General features: G+C 36.1%; 2 protein-coding genes across 16 annotated transcripts in view; both read left to right on the top strand.

The window, feature by feature from the left end:
• Positions 1–3784, top strand: part of IRAG1 (inositol 1,4,5-triphosphate receptor associated 1) — a 125560-nt gene extending 121776 nt beyond the window's left edge. For 14 of the 15 annotated variants that reach the window (XM_069803853.1, XM_069803854.1, XM_069803851.1 and 11 more), the window contains one exon: positions 359–3784. In XM_069803853.1, coding sequence (XP_069659954.1) covers positions 359–599 — 241 coding nt within the window. In that variant the 3' untranslated portion in view covers positions 600–3784. The remainder of the gene's footprint in view (positions 1–358) is intronic. The other variant, XM_069803858.1, reaches the window with a different exon arrangement.
• Positions 3785–6509: 2725 nt separating this feature from the next.
• LYVE1 (lymphatic vessel endothelial hyaluronan receptor 1) lies at positions 6510–17766 on the top strand. The gene is made up of 6 exons (XM_009922202.2): positions 6510–7062; positions 11667–11826; positions 11933–12072; positions 14612–14911; positions 15704–15782; positions 16531–17766. The coding sequence occupies exons 1-6, from the start codon at positions 6981–6983 to the stop codon at positions 16715–16717; spliced, it is 948 nt and encodes a 315-aa protein (XP_009920504.1). The 5' UTR covers positions 6510–6980; the 3' UTR covers positions 16718–17766.
• The last annotated feature ends 686 nt before the right edge of the window (positions 17767–18452 follow it).

Raw genomic sequence — 18452 nt, 5'->3', positions numbered from 1 at the left:
ATCTCACTAGGCGTGAAACTCTTAGGAAGAAATGTTTACAACATGTTCTAATGTTTAGTTTAGTTGAGCAAGCTATGAACAGTGCAGAATTTTACATCACATCAAGCTCTGAGATTTGCCAGTTGACAGGTGGGAGAAGTAGAAGTCAAGTTTACAGTCTTCAGCCATCTTGCAAATATCACACATATCTGAGCATACAGCTCTTCTTTTAAGAACAGTCTGATTCTTCTTTGACAAGGTGTTTGTATTTGGAAGAAAGTTGGTGCACTGTACATCTATGAAACTTCTCAAATTGAAAAGCTTAAGATAATAAATTTGCATATGATTAATATATAACAGTTTTCTTTTAATTTTACAGCAGACTTGAAGTCATCATTAATTATTTACATATACTGTACCCCAAACTGTGTAAACACTGGAATGTGGTATGGCTTGTAGTGGCTGCGATAATCATTTTTGCTGTGGTGTTGGGAATATACCATTCATACAACTCCTGTGATGAAAAATCAGAGGGACCTGAAGGGAAGGCCAGCTGTTCTGCTGCCCATCAGTATTCCTGGTGGAACTCAGGATTTCAACATGAGCAACGCACTGAATAATAAAGGAACAATCATGTATTTATGGTACCTGAGCAAGTATGCGTATTAGAACACTGTTTTTAAAGGTAGTGCTTAGTCATCCTTATGGCTGTTAAATGTGATCTGTTAGACAAGTGATTTACTCCACACCATGAGGTTTGGGGATACATTGTGAACGTACCTTGCCAAAATGACAATCTGATAAATAATCTTGTCTGTCCTCTTATTGTAAATGACTGATAGAAATAAAGTAATATTGAATCATAAGGTTGTGACAGTAATGAGCAACCAGCATGACATTTAAAAGAATGATTTGCACAGGACATTGACATCTCTGCTATAATTTTGAAGAAAATCATAAAACCTGCATTTGCAGTTAGTGCTTTATTTTGCATTTCCTGAATTTATTGGTGATTGTTGAAGTACTAATGCCATTTAAGTCCTTTGGGTTTTAAGAGTCTAATTCATTTCCTTATTCATGATTATTGTGTAGAAACAGAAGCTCTTCTATGGAATGTTAGAATTATCTTATCAGACCAAATGCCATGCTGATAACTCCTCTTATAAAATTACTTTATCTGTATGATTCTTTAAATGGAATACTAAGTACATGCATAAATGTATTTTATGATATACTTTAAGAATGGGACCACCACTTTTTTTTTAAATGGGATACACACCAAAACCTAAAATGAGCTTTAGGTGGCACAGTTGGTATCATCAAATAAATCTCGGAACTTACGATATAACAAAGGGACATGCTTTGCAACAAATTTGTGTATGCCACTCAGAGTCAATACTGGTTACAGCAAAAAGTAGTTGCTGTCTGGAAGATGAGATGTGTTGCCCAGGCCCAAAATACAGCAGTCTTGGACATGGGAAGCAATCTTCCAATACTTTATTAAAAAAAAGAAAAAAAGAAAAAAAGAAAAAAAACCTCTTCAAACCTCTGTATACTAGTGATCACACTAAGTGGACTCTGCCCTACTGCTAATACTGGAAATAGATATCCTTTGAGATCTGCATTAGGAACACAGTTCTGCATACAGCCAAAACCCTAGCAGTGCCTAGATGAATCAGGACATGAAAGCAATGAGGACTTTAAAGCGGTCACTGCATGTTTTTCGTAGTTCATTTTCAGAATCTGATGCCAAGTATATAAGTGTTCTGATATGCTTTCAAATATAAACTATGAGGTCATGATAAATTAATCTTTTGCCCAGATTTTTCTACAGTTCTGCCTATTTGGGAGTTGTGAGTTCTTACACAAGAATGTGAAAGCCTGAAATTTTTAGACAAGCAACTTCAAAATGGTGAAGCCATTACCTGTAAAAAACCACACCACCTAGGGCTGAGACCAAAACACGTCACTTAAGGTATACCATGTGTACCTGCTGAACATCACTTCTGATTGAAGATGAACTATGTCTTTCCGTAGCTATATGCTTCAGTCTAATCACAATATCAAAATCAGTGTGACTGCATTCTTCTGGTATTTTCTGACTGATGAGCAAGTCTGTTTACCAACTGAAGGATAAGTATGTTATGAAGGACTGTAATTTCAGTTCAGATGCAGTTAGAATTGTCTTGTTTTCTTTTGGTGTAAACACTGAACCTCAAGCTAACTATCAAAGAAAACAGGTTTCTAACTCAGTCAGAAATTTAATTCACATATCTGGCACCAGTAACATATATCCTGCTGGTGAATTTTGTTTGTTACATCTTTAGCCACATGTTTCTTAAGAGACATTTATATGGAGAAAGAAAAGAAAAATTTAAAAAAATAGATTTTTTAAAAAAAAAAAAAAAAGCAGACCACTACCACTTTTTTGGGGGTGGGAGAAGCGGGGGGGAAGTCTATAAGCAGTTGGGAGGTTTGTTTTTTATTTTAAAGTATATATTGTTGAGGAATATTTAATAAGTGTGCTTAAGGAAGTTCAAAAAGGATAATGGGAAAGTGTCATTTGGTCTAAAATTGTAATTGGTAAAGAATAAGACAGAAGGAAGTTTCTTGCAAATTACTTGGTATCTGTTTGGTTCAGTTAGAATATCTGACTATGAAGAACTACTGTGACATTTCACATACTTTCAGTATTTGAAGAACCTTGTCAGTTGCTCTTTGAATACTTTATTAAAATCAGCTACTTTAACTTAATATTCTTTACAAATAACGTTGATAACTTAATAAGGCAATAAAAATTGAAGGTGAATAGTCCTGAAGATTCAGAATCCTCTATGCCAAAAATTATGGCACATCTTTGATTATGTGATTATGGAAATGTTGGGTTGCACTGAGGAAAAATAAACAACAGTGACTATAATCGAATTAATTAGCTCTTATTTACATCTGTATTGATGTGGGTCCAACACCTTCTTTTAAATACATGTAGAAAGTTATCGATATCAGTAGGACTCTTGAACTGCTTAATGTTAAGCATGTGCTAAATTTTTTTTGCTCAGTGGCTGAACGAAGTCTCCATCGTCTCTTGAAATTCAGCACACTGGCTTTTTGTGGACTTGGTGCACAAGGGCAAATTTCCATAAGTAGATATACTGATTTGAACTGAACTGCTTGCATGTCTAAGGCAAGTATAATTCAGCTACAAAATTACTAATCGTTGCAGGGAATGGACTGAAAGAGGCAAGAGATTTTAATGGGGATGAAAAGATGAATATAAAATTAATTTCTTAAAAAATTGTTGTTCTTTTTATAACTACTTTGAGCAAACTGTCCACTAAAAATAATGAACCACAATGACTAACAGCACATTAAATATTTTTGCTTATATTTTTCAGTTAGTTAATGAAGACACCTTTTTTAATAGGAAACTAGATTGAGCTCAAAAACTATTCTAAATGTAATTTTATCTGTTGGATATCAGTTTTCTTTATCCAGAAAAAAACCCCAACCTCTTCTGTGTTCAAAGATCACATCAGATAACAAGAAATAGATCTATTATTTATGCTATTAACACAAATAGTTTTGTTGAGGTGCAATATTTATTTTTCTGCTTTAACAAGACACATTTATTGTTTTTCCTGCACAGCACAGATGTTTCTAGTAAAAGAATTTTAAAAGGGCACTATTTTTGTGTATCATATTTAAATTTGTAATATTGTAAGATTTTGCACAAGTGTGCTGGTATTGTACTGTATAGTATCACATACTTGAGTTTTGAAATAAAAGTATGGTTTCAAAGTCCTCAGTGTTGCTACCTTAATGGTTTGTTTTTTACATGTACTCTGCATATTAATGGCTATGTTCGTATGAAATACATACTACCTTGTATATACTGCATAATGTAGTGCCATGTTACACATACCAAAGATCTTGTTCTTAGTCTTTCAGTTCTTCAGGAAAATGATGTAGAAGAAGCAAGCAAACTCCTGTTTCAATAAAGAAAGTGTTTGTAAACAGGGTCATCCCTGTCATACCCTAGAAACAAGATGAGAGAGGAAACTGAAATATCCTGGAGAGAGTTTTAACTCCTGCATCAGAGGGAGGCTGCATGTCACTGAGGAGGTTGAACCCAGAAAGCCACAAGGGAAATCTGTAACCTAAGGAGATTGAGTGAAAGGTTAGGATTCTTTATTTCCTTTGTGCTCTTGTAGGCTTGGGAGATCTGGGAAGCCTGGGCTTTGTGGAGAGCTGAACTGCCACACCAGCAGGAAGGAGACAACGCTCAACTTTCACAAAGAATAGAGATGTTACTTCTGAATCTCTGATGGTCTGTGTCAGGGAGAAAAACGTTGGGACAGCAACAACCTTGAAAGGAATTACTGTTACCAGGAAAAGACCCTGACATTTTTATTTTCCACATAAACTTTTTTTTTTTTTTTAAACTTTTGTCCTCTCCTGTTGTTCAGGCTTCAAGGTTCCTTTAGAAATTATTGTAGAGAACAGTTAAGTAAGTCTGTTCTCCCATATCAAAAGTTTTCTGTTTAGCAATCCTCATCAGCATTTTAAAACATGCTGGCATGAAATTCTGGGAATTTTCCTTATAGGTTACTATAAGTAGGTCAAATGCTAATTAAACATTCAGTATAAGGCTGGTTTTTTTTATCACCACACAAGTTGTGATGAAGACTCACACACAGGTTAAAGACTTTTTGTACTGTTACAGTCCAGGTAAGTGATCTTCCACACTGTCTTGGAACAGCTGAAATATAAAAACGAAGAAACTGACCAAAAAAAAAAAAAAAAGATATTTCAGTCTCACTTCATCATTCCAAAATTCTTTTCTCCCTCTCCTAATCTGTAGTTTGCTCTTACAAAACCACGTGAAGGAGCTTATATTTTTGTTTGGTGTTACAAAGGTGTTTATCTCATTTTTCCAGCTAAAAATCCTACTAAACATCAATAGCATGGACAGAGTTTGACTAAAGAAACTTTGCCACAGTGAGGATAATAGGCACAAAGTGTTAAAACTTGGAAGGACAATTAGCATGCAATTTTAAAATGTCAGAAACTCAGCTTTTGACTAGTTTTCATGGTAGGAAATACTTAGCAGTTCAAGGTAAGCATGGAGATGGTAAGATTTTATTTCATGTTCTCAGTGGTTTACAGCCACAGACTACTAGTCTGTGAGAGCTATAGAATAACTATTAGTTTCTGCTCCTGCATTGTAAATGCAAGTGAATCCACTTAGAACTTGCTTCAGTGAGATTAAGTATGATTACACTATTTCAGGTTGCCATCGTTTTGTAGAGGCAGGTAAGTACAACCCAATAAAGGAGTGAATAGAAATTTGAGCAAGAAATTTGTCTTAAGATCTCAAGGAGCTTTACCAATATTCTGTTCCAAAACACAGCCCAAACACAACCCAATTTTCATTTCTTTATTGCTATTGGAGACATCATTTCATTAACCCACAGCATTCTCCAGTCAGCCTGTAGATGCCTGTCTATGTTATAGTATACCCATAACCATGCTGTATGCTGCTTCAAGAGATTGGGCCTGTGCCCAGATAAAAGTTAATACTATCTTAATATATTAAGTGGGAACTTTCTACAATGCAAACCGCAGTTTAAAGAGGTAGCTACTGTTAGGCTTGTGTTTACAGGACCTTGAAAACAGCGTGGGGATATAGGACATCTAAAAGTTTACTGAATCACAAACAACACGATGTAACAAAATCATTCTGTTGCAAAAAAAGGCTCATATCATTCTGAACTGTATAAGCAGGTAAAGTAATTTATTAATCAGTACTTGGCATTGGCAAGGCCTCAGCTAGAGAGAAAGAGTGAGCAAGCTGGGGTTTCTTAGCTGAAAGAAAAGTGGGAGCAGAGGCATAACTCTTTAAATACATAAGATTGTTGCAAAACATAAGGGAATAAACTATTTTTCATGTTCATTTCCAACAGGAAAAAAAGTGATAGGTTTACACCACAGTGTGGATAAGTCAGTTTAGACTAGGGAATACCTTTTAACAGTAAAGGACAGTGAAGCACTGGAATAGAGCATTTGAGGAAATGTTAGGAATTTGTCACTGGAAGTCTTTAAGAACAGGTTAGACAAACATCTGTCAGGAATAACATAAATACAGCTGATCCTACTGACAGTAAAGGTCACTAGCTGATCTCTTGAACTCCATTCCTGCTCTGTGTTGGAATCTCTGCAAAAAAATTGTTTCTTTGCTAAGGCTTCCTGAAGGTTTTTAAAGTTATAGCCGTGAGGATCATCAGTGTTTTGAATCAATCTATTAGAGTTAATGTTTGTTGGAACTTCACAAAAGGAGCATTGAAGGGACTGGCTTCCCCCTCTGTCCCTACAGTCTCACAAGGAATCCCATTTACAGTAGTGTATCTCCAAATCTGTTCAAAACTAAGTATCATATTATCTCTGTGTTATGGTACCTATTTTTGCATTGGAACTCTAAAGCAAAGGAAAGTAAAATTACTACATGAAGATAAATAGGATAGTGGGGAATGAATGCCCTTCCAATTCCAAAAGAAAAGTCCTGCCTGGCATGCTGTGATACAATAGAGAATTTGTTTTATTTACCAGATGAATAGACAACATGAGTAATGAGCTGTTAATCAGTAAAACAGGAAAAAATAGCAAAAGAAAAACTTATTTCAAAGCGTTTACTGACTTAGCAGTCTAACAGTCTTATCTCCCTTCCTCAGCTGTGTTTTCTGAGTCAGCAGTAGTTAAATTTTCCAGCAAGCCCTACATGAAAGAAAGTGTAAAGGGTGATTAGGGATTTCCAGTCAGTGACCTCACCTTTGAGTGGGACAGTCAACACATTTGCTCTGACATTCTATGAAGCAGTGCGGTGACAGCTGAAGTCGCTTTCAAGAAGTCATCTCAAAGGTGGTCTGACAGTATCCAATACCTTAACTTTTCTTAGCAAAGGAGACAAATCACCTTGAATTTCTTAATTTTCCAAGTTGGTGACAATGGCAACTTATTTTGGGGTTACCTCAGCAGTGTTTTTCGTCTGGATTATGACATTCATGGCTCAAAATTACTTTATAACAGGTATGTAAAATTCCACTTTTTAAAGTCTCCTAGTTGAACAGTGATGTACTTGAAAAAAGTAGCTAGATTTACAAACAAAAATGGGGGCAAGCGAGCATGTGTAAATGTGTTTCTGGCATAGGAAACCACAGGGTTTTGAGAATACAGTGCAATGGAAACTACTCTAGCATATAGGGGAACTTTCACTGTTAGCCTAATTCAATTACAGTCTAAATGCTGTAGCATTATTGTCTAAGTGCTACAGAACTGTTTGTTTTAAAGATCTGGTATTGCATTTAGGATTAAGTTCAGATCTATTGAAATGTGATTTTATTTTCTATTATTTAAAATACCACAGCAAACAGTTTTGTACAATCCTCGGAGAGCAAAACATGCATGAAACCAGTTCTGTGTGTCTGTGATAAAATGCTACCTTTAATGCAGTGTTTTGCTCTGATTTGGCAATATCCTGACACTGTCTTAATTTGCAACATCGAAGGAAATCTGTGGCAGGGATCATCTCCAGGGCAGTCATGCCTGTCTCTGGTTAATACAGTGCAAAAGTTCCTCTTCTGTATAAACTATCTGTGAAAAAAATTAACATAGGGAATTGCCAACATCAACTTTATCACACAGTTCTTAGATAACCCTCCTCCCTCAAATGTTACTATATGAAACTATTTTTTCAGTCAGGGTCATATAATAGCCCTTTCTTCTATGTGTTAGTGAATTTTGAATGTCTTCTCCTTCAGGTTCCATAATGAACTTGATGCAATCTATTCTAACTGCAGTAGCTACTAGGATATCTGCAGATACTCAATGTACGTCAGATGTTTCCAGATGTTTCACTGTAATTTGCAAGGAATAAATGCTTGTTCTACCTATGTAAAAGAACATACACCATTGTTGCAGACAACTGATATTCTTATCTACTGAAAGGCTTTTGAAGGAAACCTAGACTGTGAATTAGATGCTCAACTCAAATCCTATTGAAATTCCACAGGATTGGAGTACCTAACAACAGTAGTCTCCTCCAGCAATCCCAACCACTGAATAATTTTCACTGGGGAAATGGAGAGCTTGAGTCTTAAGATTATTCCTTCCAGCTGTTAGGACCCCTCTCACTTCCCCTCCAAGCCTCCCTTGGGGTACCTACTCATGCATCCTCTGCTCATTGGTCCAAGAGCTCCAGTTAAGCTCAGGGCTGATCTCCAGCTGTGTTTTGGAGCTGTGTTGTAGCATGCCCTGTCCCCTCCTGTAGTGACTTACTGACTGGGCTTCACAGACGTACTCTGGACTTAAGTTGTAGGTAGCCTTCTCTCCAGGATGGACTTCAGGCATCTTCTGCTGTTCCCAAATGGACTTTCTGGATGAACTCTGCATCTGACTCATTGTCTTGTTCTCTCTGTGGCTGCCAGTGAAACCTGCCACTGTCACCACTGTGGTCCTGTTTAGGTGCTGTGGGACTGTGCCCCAGTGGGTGAGGGCACTGTCCTGCCTGTGCTGTGGTCACCCGCAGCTCCTGGGTCTTCTTTCCTTGTGCAACAGCCTCATTCTTGCTGCTCCCTGACATCAGCAGCCAAAGGAAACTCTCTCTAATAAATCAGAGTGAAGGCTTGGTGCAAGGCAAAGAGATAGAAACAACAGCTTCCCCCAGAAAGCAATAAGATAACTAATGCCCAATAAAGCCAATACCCATAGCTTACAAAAATCAAACAATTTTCTTCCTGTCCTATGACAACTTTGTCTTGTTGTGAGATTCTTCTGTCTAGGTCTTCCCACCCTTCTCAGTATAACAGTTTTTTCACACAAGACCTAAATACTGAGGAGAATGTCCTATTATTAGTAGGTTAACTAAATAGAGCAAAGCTTAAAGTACAGCTATGTGCAGCTTGAGGACCAAAAAGGATAATATGCTTCTGAAGGATTGGTCTGTCTCCTGTACAAACTCAGTCATCTTTAGAACAGAGTTCAGAGGTGATTTAAGAACTGATGAAAAAGACTTGAAGAGGCTACTGTTCTTTTTCTGGATTTCTTCCTTATACTGTAAAAATGTCTGGAACTTAGATTGAAGCTGATAACTTTTCCAAAACATTTCTTTTACTTCACCATTTTGTTTTAAAAGGCTTAGTGAATTCTAAGGTACAACTTTGGTCGATGTCCTACAGTCACTTTTCTTATCACTTAAGACTTAATTTTCTGGTACTGAATTTTTATATTATGCTATGTATCTATAATGCATTTCTCATGTAAAAATACTTGTCCTGTAATTGAATGACTAAAGACTGTCATAGTTTACAACTATCTCGGCAACTTTCTAAGATTTCAGGAAATTCCATTCAGTCAGCTGCTCAACTTTATTTGAAATTTGTAAAGTTGGTCACTGAGAAACTTCCATTCTCCACATTATATTTTTTAAAAGTTGTATTAGCTCATATCTAAAGATAGGAAAATAATTGACCAAGTAAGCAATAAGAGTGAAGTCTCAGCATAAAAAGTAGTAAGGGGAGAAAGGAATTAGGCATAAACCCTAGAGGAGGAGTGGGGTCTTGAAAACAAAGAAAGAGGAATTGTGGGATGTGCCTCAGCAGCTGAGACAGGGAGTTATTCAGGAAACCAGAAATTATTCTCAAGAGGACCGAGAGAGTTGCCTGCTAGCAAAAGGGAATCAAGAAAACTTAACACCAGAACAAGTAGAGTAGAGTAGAGTAGTTGGAAGGCACCTACAATATCATCTAGTCCAACTGCCTGACCAGTTCAGGTCTGACCAAGTTAAAGCATGTTGTCAAGGGCATTGTCCAAATGCCTCTTAAACACTGACAGGCCTGGGGCATCGACCACCTCTCTAGGAAGCCTGTTCCAGCATTTGACCTCTCTGACACAGAAGTGCTTTGGCCAAAATGAAGGCATACAAGAGGACATTCATGAAGACAGGCTGGCTGAAAGGAAGAAATTTGACAGTGTGAATCATCTTCACACTGGGACTACTTGGATAGACTTGAGATCCTTGATACCTACACACACATCTTCACTGAGTAACAGGGGTTCTCTGCATCCTCATGCAATATGCAATATGTTTGGGCTTGTCTTATGTTCAAGTCAGAGCTGGATGCAGCCACGATTTGGCTATGGAGACTGCTCAAGTGTTCAGTGGCTCACCTGCCATGTGACTGGGTCTACACAGTACCAAAAAGTGTTAATGGGAGGCCACAGCCTCCATCGCTGCTGAGATAAACCCACCTAATTCAATGATTGCTGTACCAAACATTAAAGTCAATTAAACTAAATGTAAGGACAGCAGAGATACATCTTTTACCAGAAGCCATTTCCAACCCCACCACACACAGTGGGAGAGAAAAGCCTGCCTTTCTTTTAGCACTCCACAAAAGCTTAGTCATCTTTTTATCCCCTTCTCATCATGAGAGTGACTTGGCTGCTAGTTCTATCTTTTCATTCATAAAATTCAGTTTAACCTTTGTTGCTAATAAGCCATGTGGTGGATCTGCAGGCATCACTTCATCCTGCCTTCAGAGTTTGTGGATTGCCTGTATTCTGATGCATAGATTTTATCAAGTATTCATTAGGGTACATACCTGGTGAGCACACAGTCGGAAAAGCATATTGAGTAAGGAAGTAACACCTGTGGCTGTTGGTTATCTGAAATGTTTGCAAGGAAACACTGAAATGTTTCATTTAATATGGCAATTACTGTATGTAACTCAAGAAAGAAAAAATCTTTTTTCCAGTATATGCTTCCAGTGAAATATGGAGGTAAAAGAGCAATATCCTTTCCCCTCATCTGTGTCAAATCCTGAATCCTGTCCTATGTCCTTAACACAGGCTAAGAAAGTAAAGCAGGTGTAATCAGACCTAAGCTATCCATTTCCTGGTGCAGATGTCATGAATAGTGTGCCAGCTGTGGCTACCGAAAAAAGCTGGATGAACTACCTATGGAGGAGGAATGGGGAAAAGTGTCATAAATTCACATAGCCTATCTCCTCTTTTCCTGCTGCCTGCCAAGCACTCAGTAGATTGAACACTTGACAGTGGCTGGGGGGTGGAAGCATCATGCCAAGCTAGGAAAAAAAATGAGAAGTTTAGGAGGAATAAGGAACATAAGGAATGATAAAGTCTTTATAGGCGTATTTTCTTATTGATATATTAATTCCATGAAAAATTATGTATAATACCTTTGATAGAACTCATATTGGTAAGAGTGGTGTACTGACAGAATCAGTGCCTCAGTGCAACTGTTAGTTTTATCATTTTAATTTAAAGAAAAGGAGAAAAACCCTGTCTGATTACTCTTCCCATTTTGCGTGAATAAGTATGACAAATAAGAGTGTCTTTTCTAAGAAACTGACTCCTGGTAATGACTCAAATGCCAACTGTATATGCATTTATTCTAACAACAGCCAAACCTCTTGAAATTCTGGACTGTTGTGTTAAGAAAATATGTTGTATTTTTAAAGTATATCTTTTTTGCTAGAAATTATTTTTCTACTATCCTCAAGCTAGAAACTTTTAACAATGTTCAATTCAGTTGAATGTGATCTTAAATTCTTCATGAGGAATAAATGTTAATATTCAAATACTAACCTTGAATATTTATGTCTAAATTACAGGTTCCATTCTTTCACCTTGCAGGATCACAGGTGTAGGAATTTATCTTGAGGAGAAAGTTAATTTCTCAGAAGCAAGTAATGCATGTAATCAACTGAATCTACAATTGGCAAGTAAAGACCAAGTTGAAAAGGCTTTGAAACATGGCTTTGAAACATGCAGGTATATGACATCAGTTAGTGTCTCATTACCTGTAGTGAATGCCTTTACACACATCTGAGGCTGGTGATAAATCTAATATTAAAAGTACTAATGCTTTTTATTGTAGCTATGGATGGGTAAAAGATGGATTGGTTGTCATTCCTCGGATAACATCAAACAAAAAATGTGGTAAGGGCAACGTTGGACTAGTGCCATGGTATGCTGAACCCTTTAAAACATTTAAGGTTTACTGCTTCAATTCCTCAGGTATGTAAGCATGACAACTACATTTTTTGTGGTTTGGTTTGGGTTTTATTAATATCTGCATGAAAAAATCACAACAAGTGAGTGAGTTCTTATAATTTGTTGGCCCTTTCCCCCCTAGTCTTACATGTTGTCAAGCTGTACTTAGCTCTGTAGTGTAAAAATCTTCCAAGAAATACAAAAGATCAATTCAGTTAATCTGAATTAATAATTTGGTGCTGCCATGAAAGCTCTTGAAGAAGAGTTGCTTTTACCATTCTGTAATGTCGACATAATGGTCTTAATATGTTTTGATTATTTAGGCACATTAATTTGAAAGAGAGTGAATCGAATCTTTAAGTAGAGCGTCTGTGTGTGGTGTGCGTTTTCTTTTAAAAGACCAAGAGTAGAGTACTTCAGGAAAAGTTGAATGTTTTTTCATGAAAGGAAATGTATCCATTAAACTAAATTAAAATATAAGCTAGAACAGCTGAGAGACCATAAAATTAACTAGATTCCCAATCTACTATCAGTAAAATCAAACAGCTTCCTTTAATGTGCATCATCCTATGTGTGAAAAGACCTGTCCTTCCCCTCATTCTTGACTGTCTGTTTCCAGATTGAAGATACAACAGTGGAACTTGGGCCTTGATATAAGTTAGATCTTCTCAGCACAATAGATCAATATTGTTTCTTAATGACTTCTGTGGTATTAACTAAAAATAAGTATTTAACGAGAGACATTGTGTTCCTGCTAATGTCCTGTATCTATGGTTATTATGTAACAACTATCCTGATAATTAGACCATATACAGGATCAATAAATTATTTCTGATCAGTCCCCAGACCTTGCCAATGAGTTTTAGATAACAAGAGCAAGAAATTATGTACAAAATCCTGAAATTTTTCAGGAAAGATGTGTGAATAAGAGTTGGAAAGATCAGGAGAAAAATGGATATGCAAGATATACCCATTCATAGATACAAAGACCTAAGACCATGTCTGGTGACTGTGCACATTGGAGCTTACGAAGAGACTGATAATCAAGCTGTTAGGGAGAAGGCCGTGCCTTCACTAGCAGGACTTTTTTATCCTGGGCCATTTTAGTGAAGGAGAGTACATAATATAAGCAGTCAGCTTACAAAGTATCCGATAAGAAAGCACTGCAGAGAGAAAGCACCGTTAATAATTGACTTATCACCTAACCTGTAGAGTTAAAAATGACATGATTGGACTAACTTAGTTTTTCTCTACAGCCCATAGCTTTTATTGATGAATGCATAGGTGAATTAGTACTCGGGCAACATGCTTTAAAAGAAGCTGCTCCTATTGGTACCGTTATTTCTTCTGTTCCTATGCAAGATGGTGTTTCAGTGCATGAAATATGTGTCAGAAATGTTGGGTAGGTTGGCTAATGCTAAGGAGGTAGCAAGTAATTCCAAATTACTTGTTTTGTTTAACTTTAACTCAAAAAAATTATACTGTTACGGTATGTGAAGAAAGTTAAGCTTGCTGAATGGTTAGAAAATAACTTAAAGTAATGTATATTTACTATTGGGATGATTCTGCATTTCTTTATCTTAATTGCTAAACTGTTGCCTGTTCTGGCTATTACTTAGCCAAAATATTTGGCAGAAACTCATTCTGTCAATTTTCTTTGTGCCAAAGAAATGCCAAAATCACTTGAAAACGGTAGTGGAAAAAGCAAAAAGCTCCTGCCATTTAGCTTTTTATTCTGTGAATGTAACTGCGTCATCAGACATCCCACAGGGATTCATCTGGAGAACAGCACATTCATCGTTTCCCTGTTATTTATGTTGTAATCTGCTTGTTACTTTAGTGAAATTTTTATAGCTTTATAGAATATAGAACCTCACTAGAAAAGAAGAATTTTCACATTTTCACATGAGCCTGATTCAGAACTCAGCTTTTCCATTTACATATGAAAGTCCACTTGCACCCACATTTTTATATAGACAACATTCACATCATTTAAATTACTTAATTTCTGAGTGTGCCTGAAGTTTGTTTCTTTCTAGCCCCCATTAGAATTGTGTCACTTTTTAATCTCATGCTGGTGCCTGGTTTACCTGAAAGTTTTATGGGCTACTTCTATTTCCAGAAAATCAAAGTAGCGTTCCGAGTAGCAACAGTGCATACATATCTTTTGAATATATACACAATATAATAGAAATATTTTTGAATCTGGGATCTGCAGTTAAGTCTCCTGCTCTGCAGAAGGTCATATTATTGGGTTTTATATGCGTTATTATTCTAAGTACTTTTCAGGAAGAATCTTGTCATTGGTATGCAATTATAAAATGAGTGCCACACCTCCTCAAAAAAGTGTTTCACTGTGTGAGTAATGATAAAAGGTGCGTAATCTGGGTGGTAGACACATGTTTGAAATAGGCATGACTGATTTGGGTAACACTTTTGTGAATAAACAAATAGTAATTTCCAGAGGGAATGACTGAGGAACGATTTCAATAAACGCGTGTATACACTAAGTACAAAACTAACATCCGAAACAACTCTTATGTATTACCTTTCCCTGCTGCAGATGTTCAGATTAATTCATGTAAACCAGATCCAACTACAACCATACTACCTTCATCAAGTGCACCAACGGACTTAACTGCATATTCAGGCTCTGATTTGATTGAGAACATCACAGCAGTGCCCCATGTGACTGAGTCAGAACAATCCCTGAAAAACATAAAATTCCGCGTAATATGTATAACTGAAACTATATTGCCAACAGAGGGGACTACTACAAAAATGCCAGAGGAACACTCACCGATCGACTCTCCTAACTACACTTCCCATGCTGCTTTTAAGAATGATGCCATTGTCTTTGGAGGTAAAGATCATATATGGTAGCTATTTAATTAGAAGAGCTAGTTACATAGATGTTAGCAGTAAAACTGTTTACTGCTATTTTTATTTGCTACTCCAGCATCCATTTGGATATAGCTGAACCCAGAGGCAGAATAGCAGTGTTATAGTTTTGCAAAAGCAAAGCTTGAAGGCCGAGGATCTTTAAATAATTTTTAAGTAAGATCTTATTTTATAACTTTTTGATAATATTTTTATACGAAATAGTGGAAGTTCATTCTGGTTAATGTGATTTTGGGTAAATACATCTCTGAGAAAGTCTTAGCAAACACCATGTCCTCAGAGTAATGGAAAACTCTGCAGGCTCTTAAAAACAAAAGAAGCCAAGAAAGTTTTAAGGAGAATTGTTGTTCTCCAAATATGGAGGTGGTCTCAAGATATGAGGTCTGAATAAGTAATCCTAATATACAGCAACTGAGAAATAGAATAAATATGAGGAAAAGCATTCTAACTGTAAGGATAGTTATTCACAAAAATGTGTTCTCTAGGTAGGTTCTAAAAACCCTCCAATGAGCAGATTAGATAAAACATCTGTCAGGGACTGCCTAAATACGTGTTTTAGTCTCTCTTGAAAAAATGAACAGGAGTAACTAACCTTTTGAGATTTCCTAATACCCCTACTCCTGAGTTGATGTGTATGTACCTCCTACACTAGCCTGTTTTTAGAATAATCTGGATTTATGCTCATGAGCCTTTAGAAAGCCAGGATTAAGTACATATAAAAACTCTATGCTTACCTCCACACTTTTATCTCTAGGCATCCCCACTGCACTTCTTGTTCTGGCAGTCATCTTCTTCATTATTTCAGTTGTTCTAGCAGTCTGCTATATCAAAAAGTAAGTTTTTTCTTTTTTTTTTACTCTTGGACTGAGTCAACTCCTAGAGTACAACCAGTGAATATTTTCAATATATAGCTGAAGAGCAGAGAAATAATGATAATGACATAACACTGTAGCACAAAGAACAAAATCTGAAACCCTGTTGTTATCCAGATAAAGATTGTTGTTGCTGTTGCCATTCCCTGCTTTAGAAAAAGAACCAAGGACAAGTATTGCCTATTTTTGATTAGTCAGTCATGCCTAGCATGAAACATTTCCAAGTGTGCCAAAATAGCAAAAATGAAGTGTGCATCTGTTTGTATATAAGCCTGTTTATGCAGTTTTTTTCTTGTTTCTTTCTATGTCAGACTCAAGGTAAAAGTTTTTATTCTTGGACTATGATTGAGAAAAAAAAAAATTGTTGAGCTCATTTGTCATGCGTAAAGATCTTCAACACAGTGCATCATTAAATCGTATCAAAAAGTTGTGTGCATTTCTCACATCCTAGACCAGATAGCTTTATCATTATGTACCACAAATCCTGAATATACATCGTCTGTTTAAAAAAAAAATAATATATATATTTCTTTAAAAAGCACACTGCTTGAAAAAGTACAATGATCTAGTATGCCACTATTCTCTGTGAGAGTTTTGCCTGAGTATGGCAAAGAAAGTTAACTCTAGAAATTCTTCACTTTATTTCTTGAGTGATACTGCCCAAACTATGTCAGTGTTCCTGCCTTACTAACCTTTTTTCTACTTAAAGGTACAAGCAAACCTTCCCATTTTCAAACAAGAATCAGCAAAAAGAAATGGTTGAAACTACTGCTCTCAAAGAGACTAAGTCAAATGACAAAACACCTGAGAAGGAAACAACGAATAATGGAAAAAAGGTAGAAGAGTCTAAAACCAAGCCTGAGGCAACAGTAAAATGTCTAGAAGCAGAAGTTTAAGGGGAAGAATGTATACTTCTTGATAGAAATGTAAAATGAAGCAAACAAAATTCAGCAATGCTTTTAAACATGGGTGATTGTAAATACTCATGAATGAACATTTTCTCTATCTTAACGTATGAAAACTTGTTTTTTTAATAATTACATCTTTAGCTATAAATGCTCTTGCAGAAGAATATGGTATCTTGTTTACCTGAAATAAATAAGAAATCCATACTACAGCTCATTTTTCATCTTTAATAAAGAAGTAAATAGGAATATGCTATTAACGACATGCAGTGTGTTAACTATTTGCATGGAATTCAGATCAATATATAATGAAAGGGGTTTTTTTATATGGGCAGAGGATGTCTGCTAACTTAACATGTAAAATAAAATGATGATACTGTAGTTCTTCCTCATGTAGATTAGCTTATTTCCATTAAGTAGTTGCATACTGTTTTTAAAGTCTGTTTACAAACAGAAGAAATAAGTCTGTTTACAAGTGAGTAAAAAAGGATCAACCCACTGTCATTCAAATACCCAAGGAAGGGTACAAAGATGCTGACGTTTATATATATATACAGCAATTAATAACTTTCTTAGATATCTTCATCATATCATAATTTACTGTTTTATTTATTAAAACCTGTATTATTCTTCTGCATCAGATATTTGACAGGGAAAAAACCCCTTGAACTGTATCTCAACAGTTATATTTAAGATCTTTTGTGTATATTTAAGTGTGGCTTTCATAATAAAGATCTCAAATGTTATGGGACATTTACAGTACTTCATAAAAAAATAAAGCATGGTAGATATAGCTGTCTGGACAACTTATTCTCATGAAAGCTGTCTCATGGTAAAAAGAGTTCATATAACTTTAATGTTACAGAAGTAATTAGTTGTTCTAAAACAACAACACTGGCAATTTATCAAATATTTTCTTGACTAAGTTGTTTGGATAACTTATTTTTATATGTGAAGGGGTTATTATAGCAAAGGGAGTTTCTTTTTAGATCCAGCAAGTTGAAAAACGTTAAGTCTTAAATAAAATAGCAATAGAACTACTCACCTGTTTTCTACAGTGTAGGATACTGGGTTATGAACTTTCGTATTTTCAATTCACAGAAATTTAAAAATTGCCCAGTGCTTATATATTCCACTCGATAGTGAGTTATAGTGTATTGCTAATAGCATACTTAGCAATTCCCTTTGTTGTTTTTTTGTTTTCTCTTTTTTTTTCTTTTTCCTTTTTCTTTTTTTTTTTTTTTTGATAGCTCAGAAATATTTCATGCCTCCAAGAGTCTGGACTGTGTTGATATGCAGTCCACCACTGCCATTAAAGCTATACTACTGTACTACTGCAGAAAGACTGTGATTCAGTACAGCTCTAAAAACTACTAATTTCAGATGTCCATCAACAGAATTTCAGCAGAAAAATGTGCAACAGAGGGAACACTAGATACAGCCTTCCCACTCAGATAAGTAATTCCTCTCATTGCAAAACACTGCAGTAATGCCATGTATCTCTCCTGGCAACCCGAATGAAAGCACTCTATGCTGTGTAAGCAGTGAGAGTACACAGCAGAAATAAGGCCATCAGGAAAGGCCACAGCCAACACTTGTCATGATGGTGTCAGAATAGTAAATGGGCTTAAGGACACAGGCAATGTTAGCGGATTCCAGGTAATTTTGGACTTTTTTGTGACACTTTACAATTTCCCTTCCACCTCTCTTTTCCATGTTTTAGAGA

This window comes from Haliaeetus albicilla, chromosome 16 (genome assembly GCF_947461875.1).
Source record: "Haliaeetus albicilla chromosome 16, bHalAlb1.1, whole genome shotgun sequence".
NCBI classification, from domain to species: Eukaryota; Metazoa; Chordata; class Aves; order Accipitriformes; family Accipitridae; genus Haliaeetus; species Haliaeetus albicilla.
This window is presented reverse-complemented; position numbering and strand designations above follow the sequence as displayed.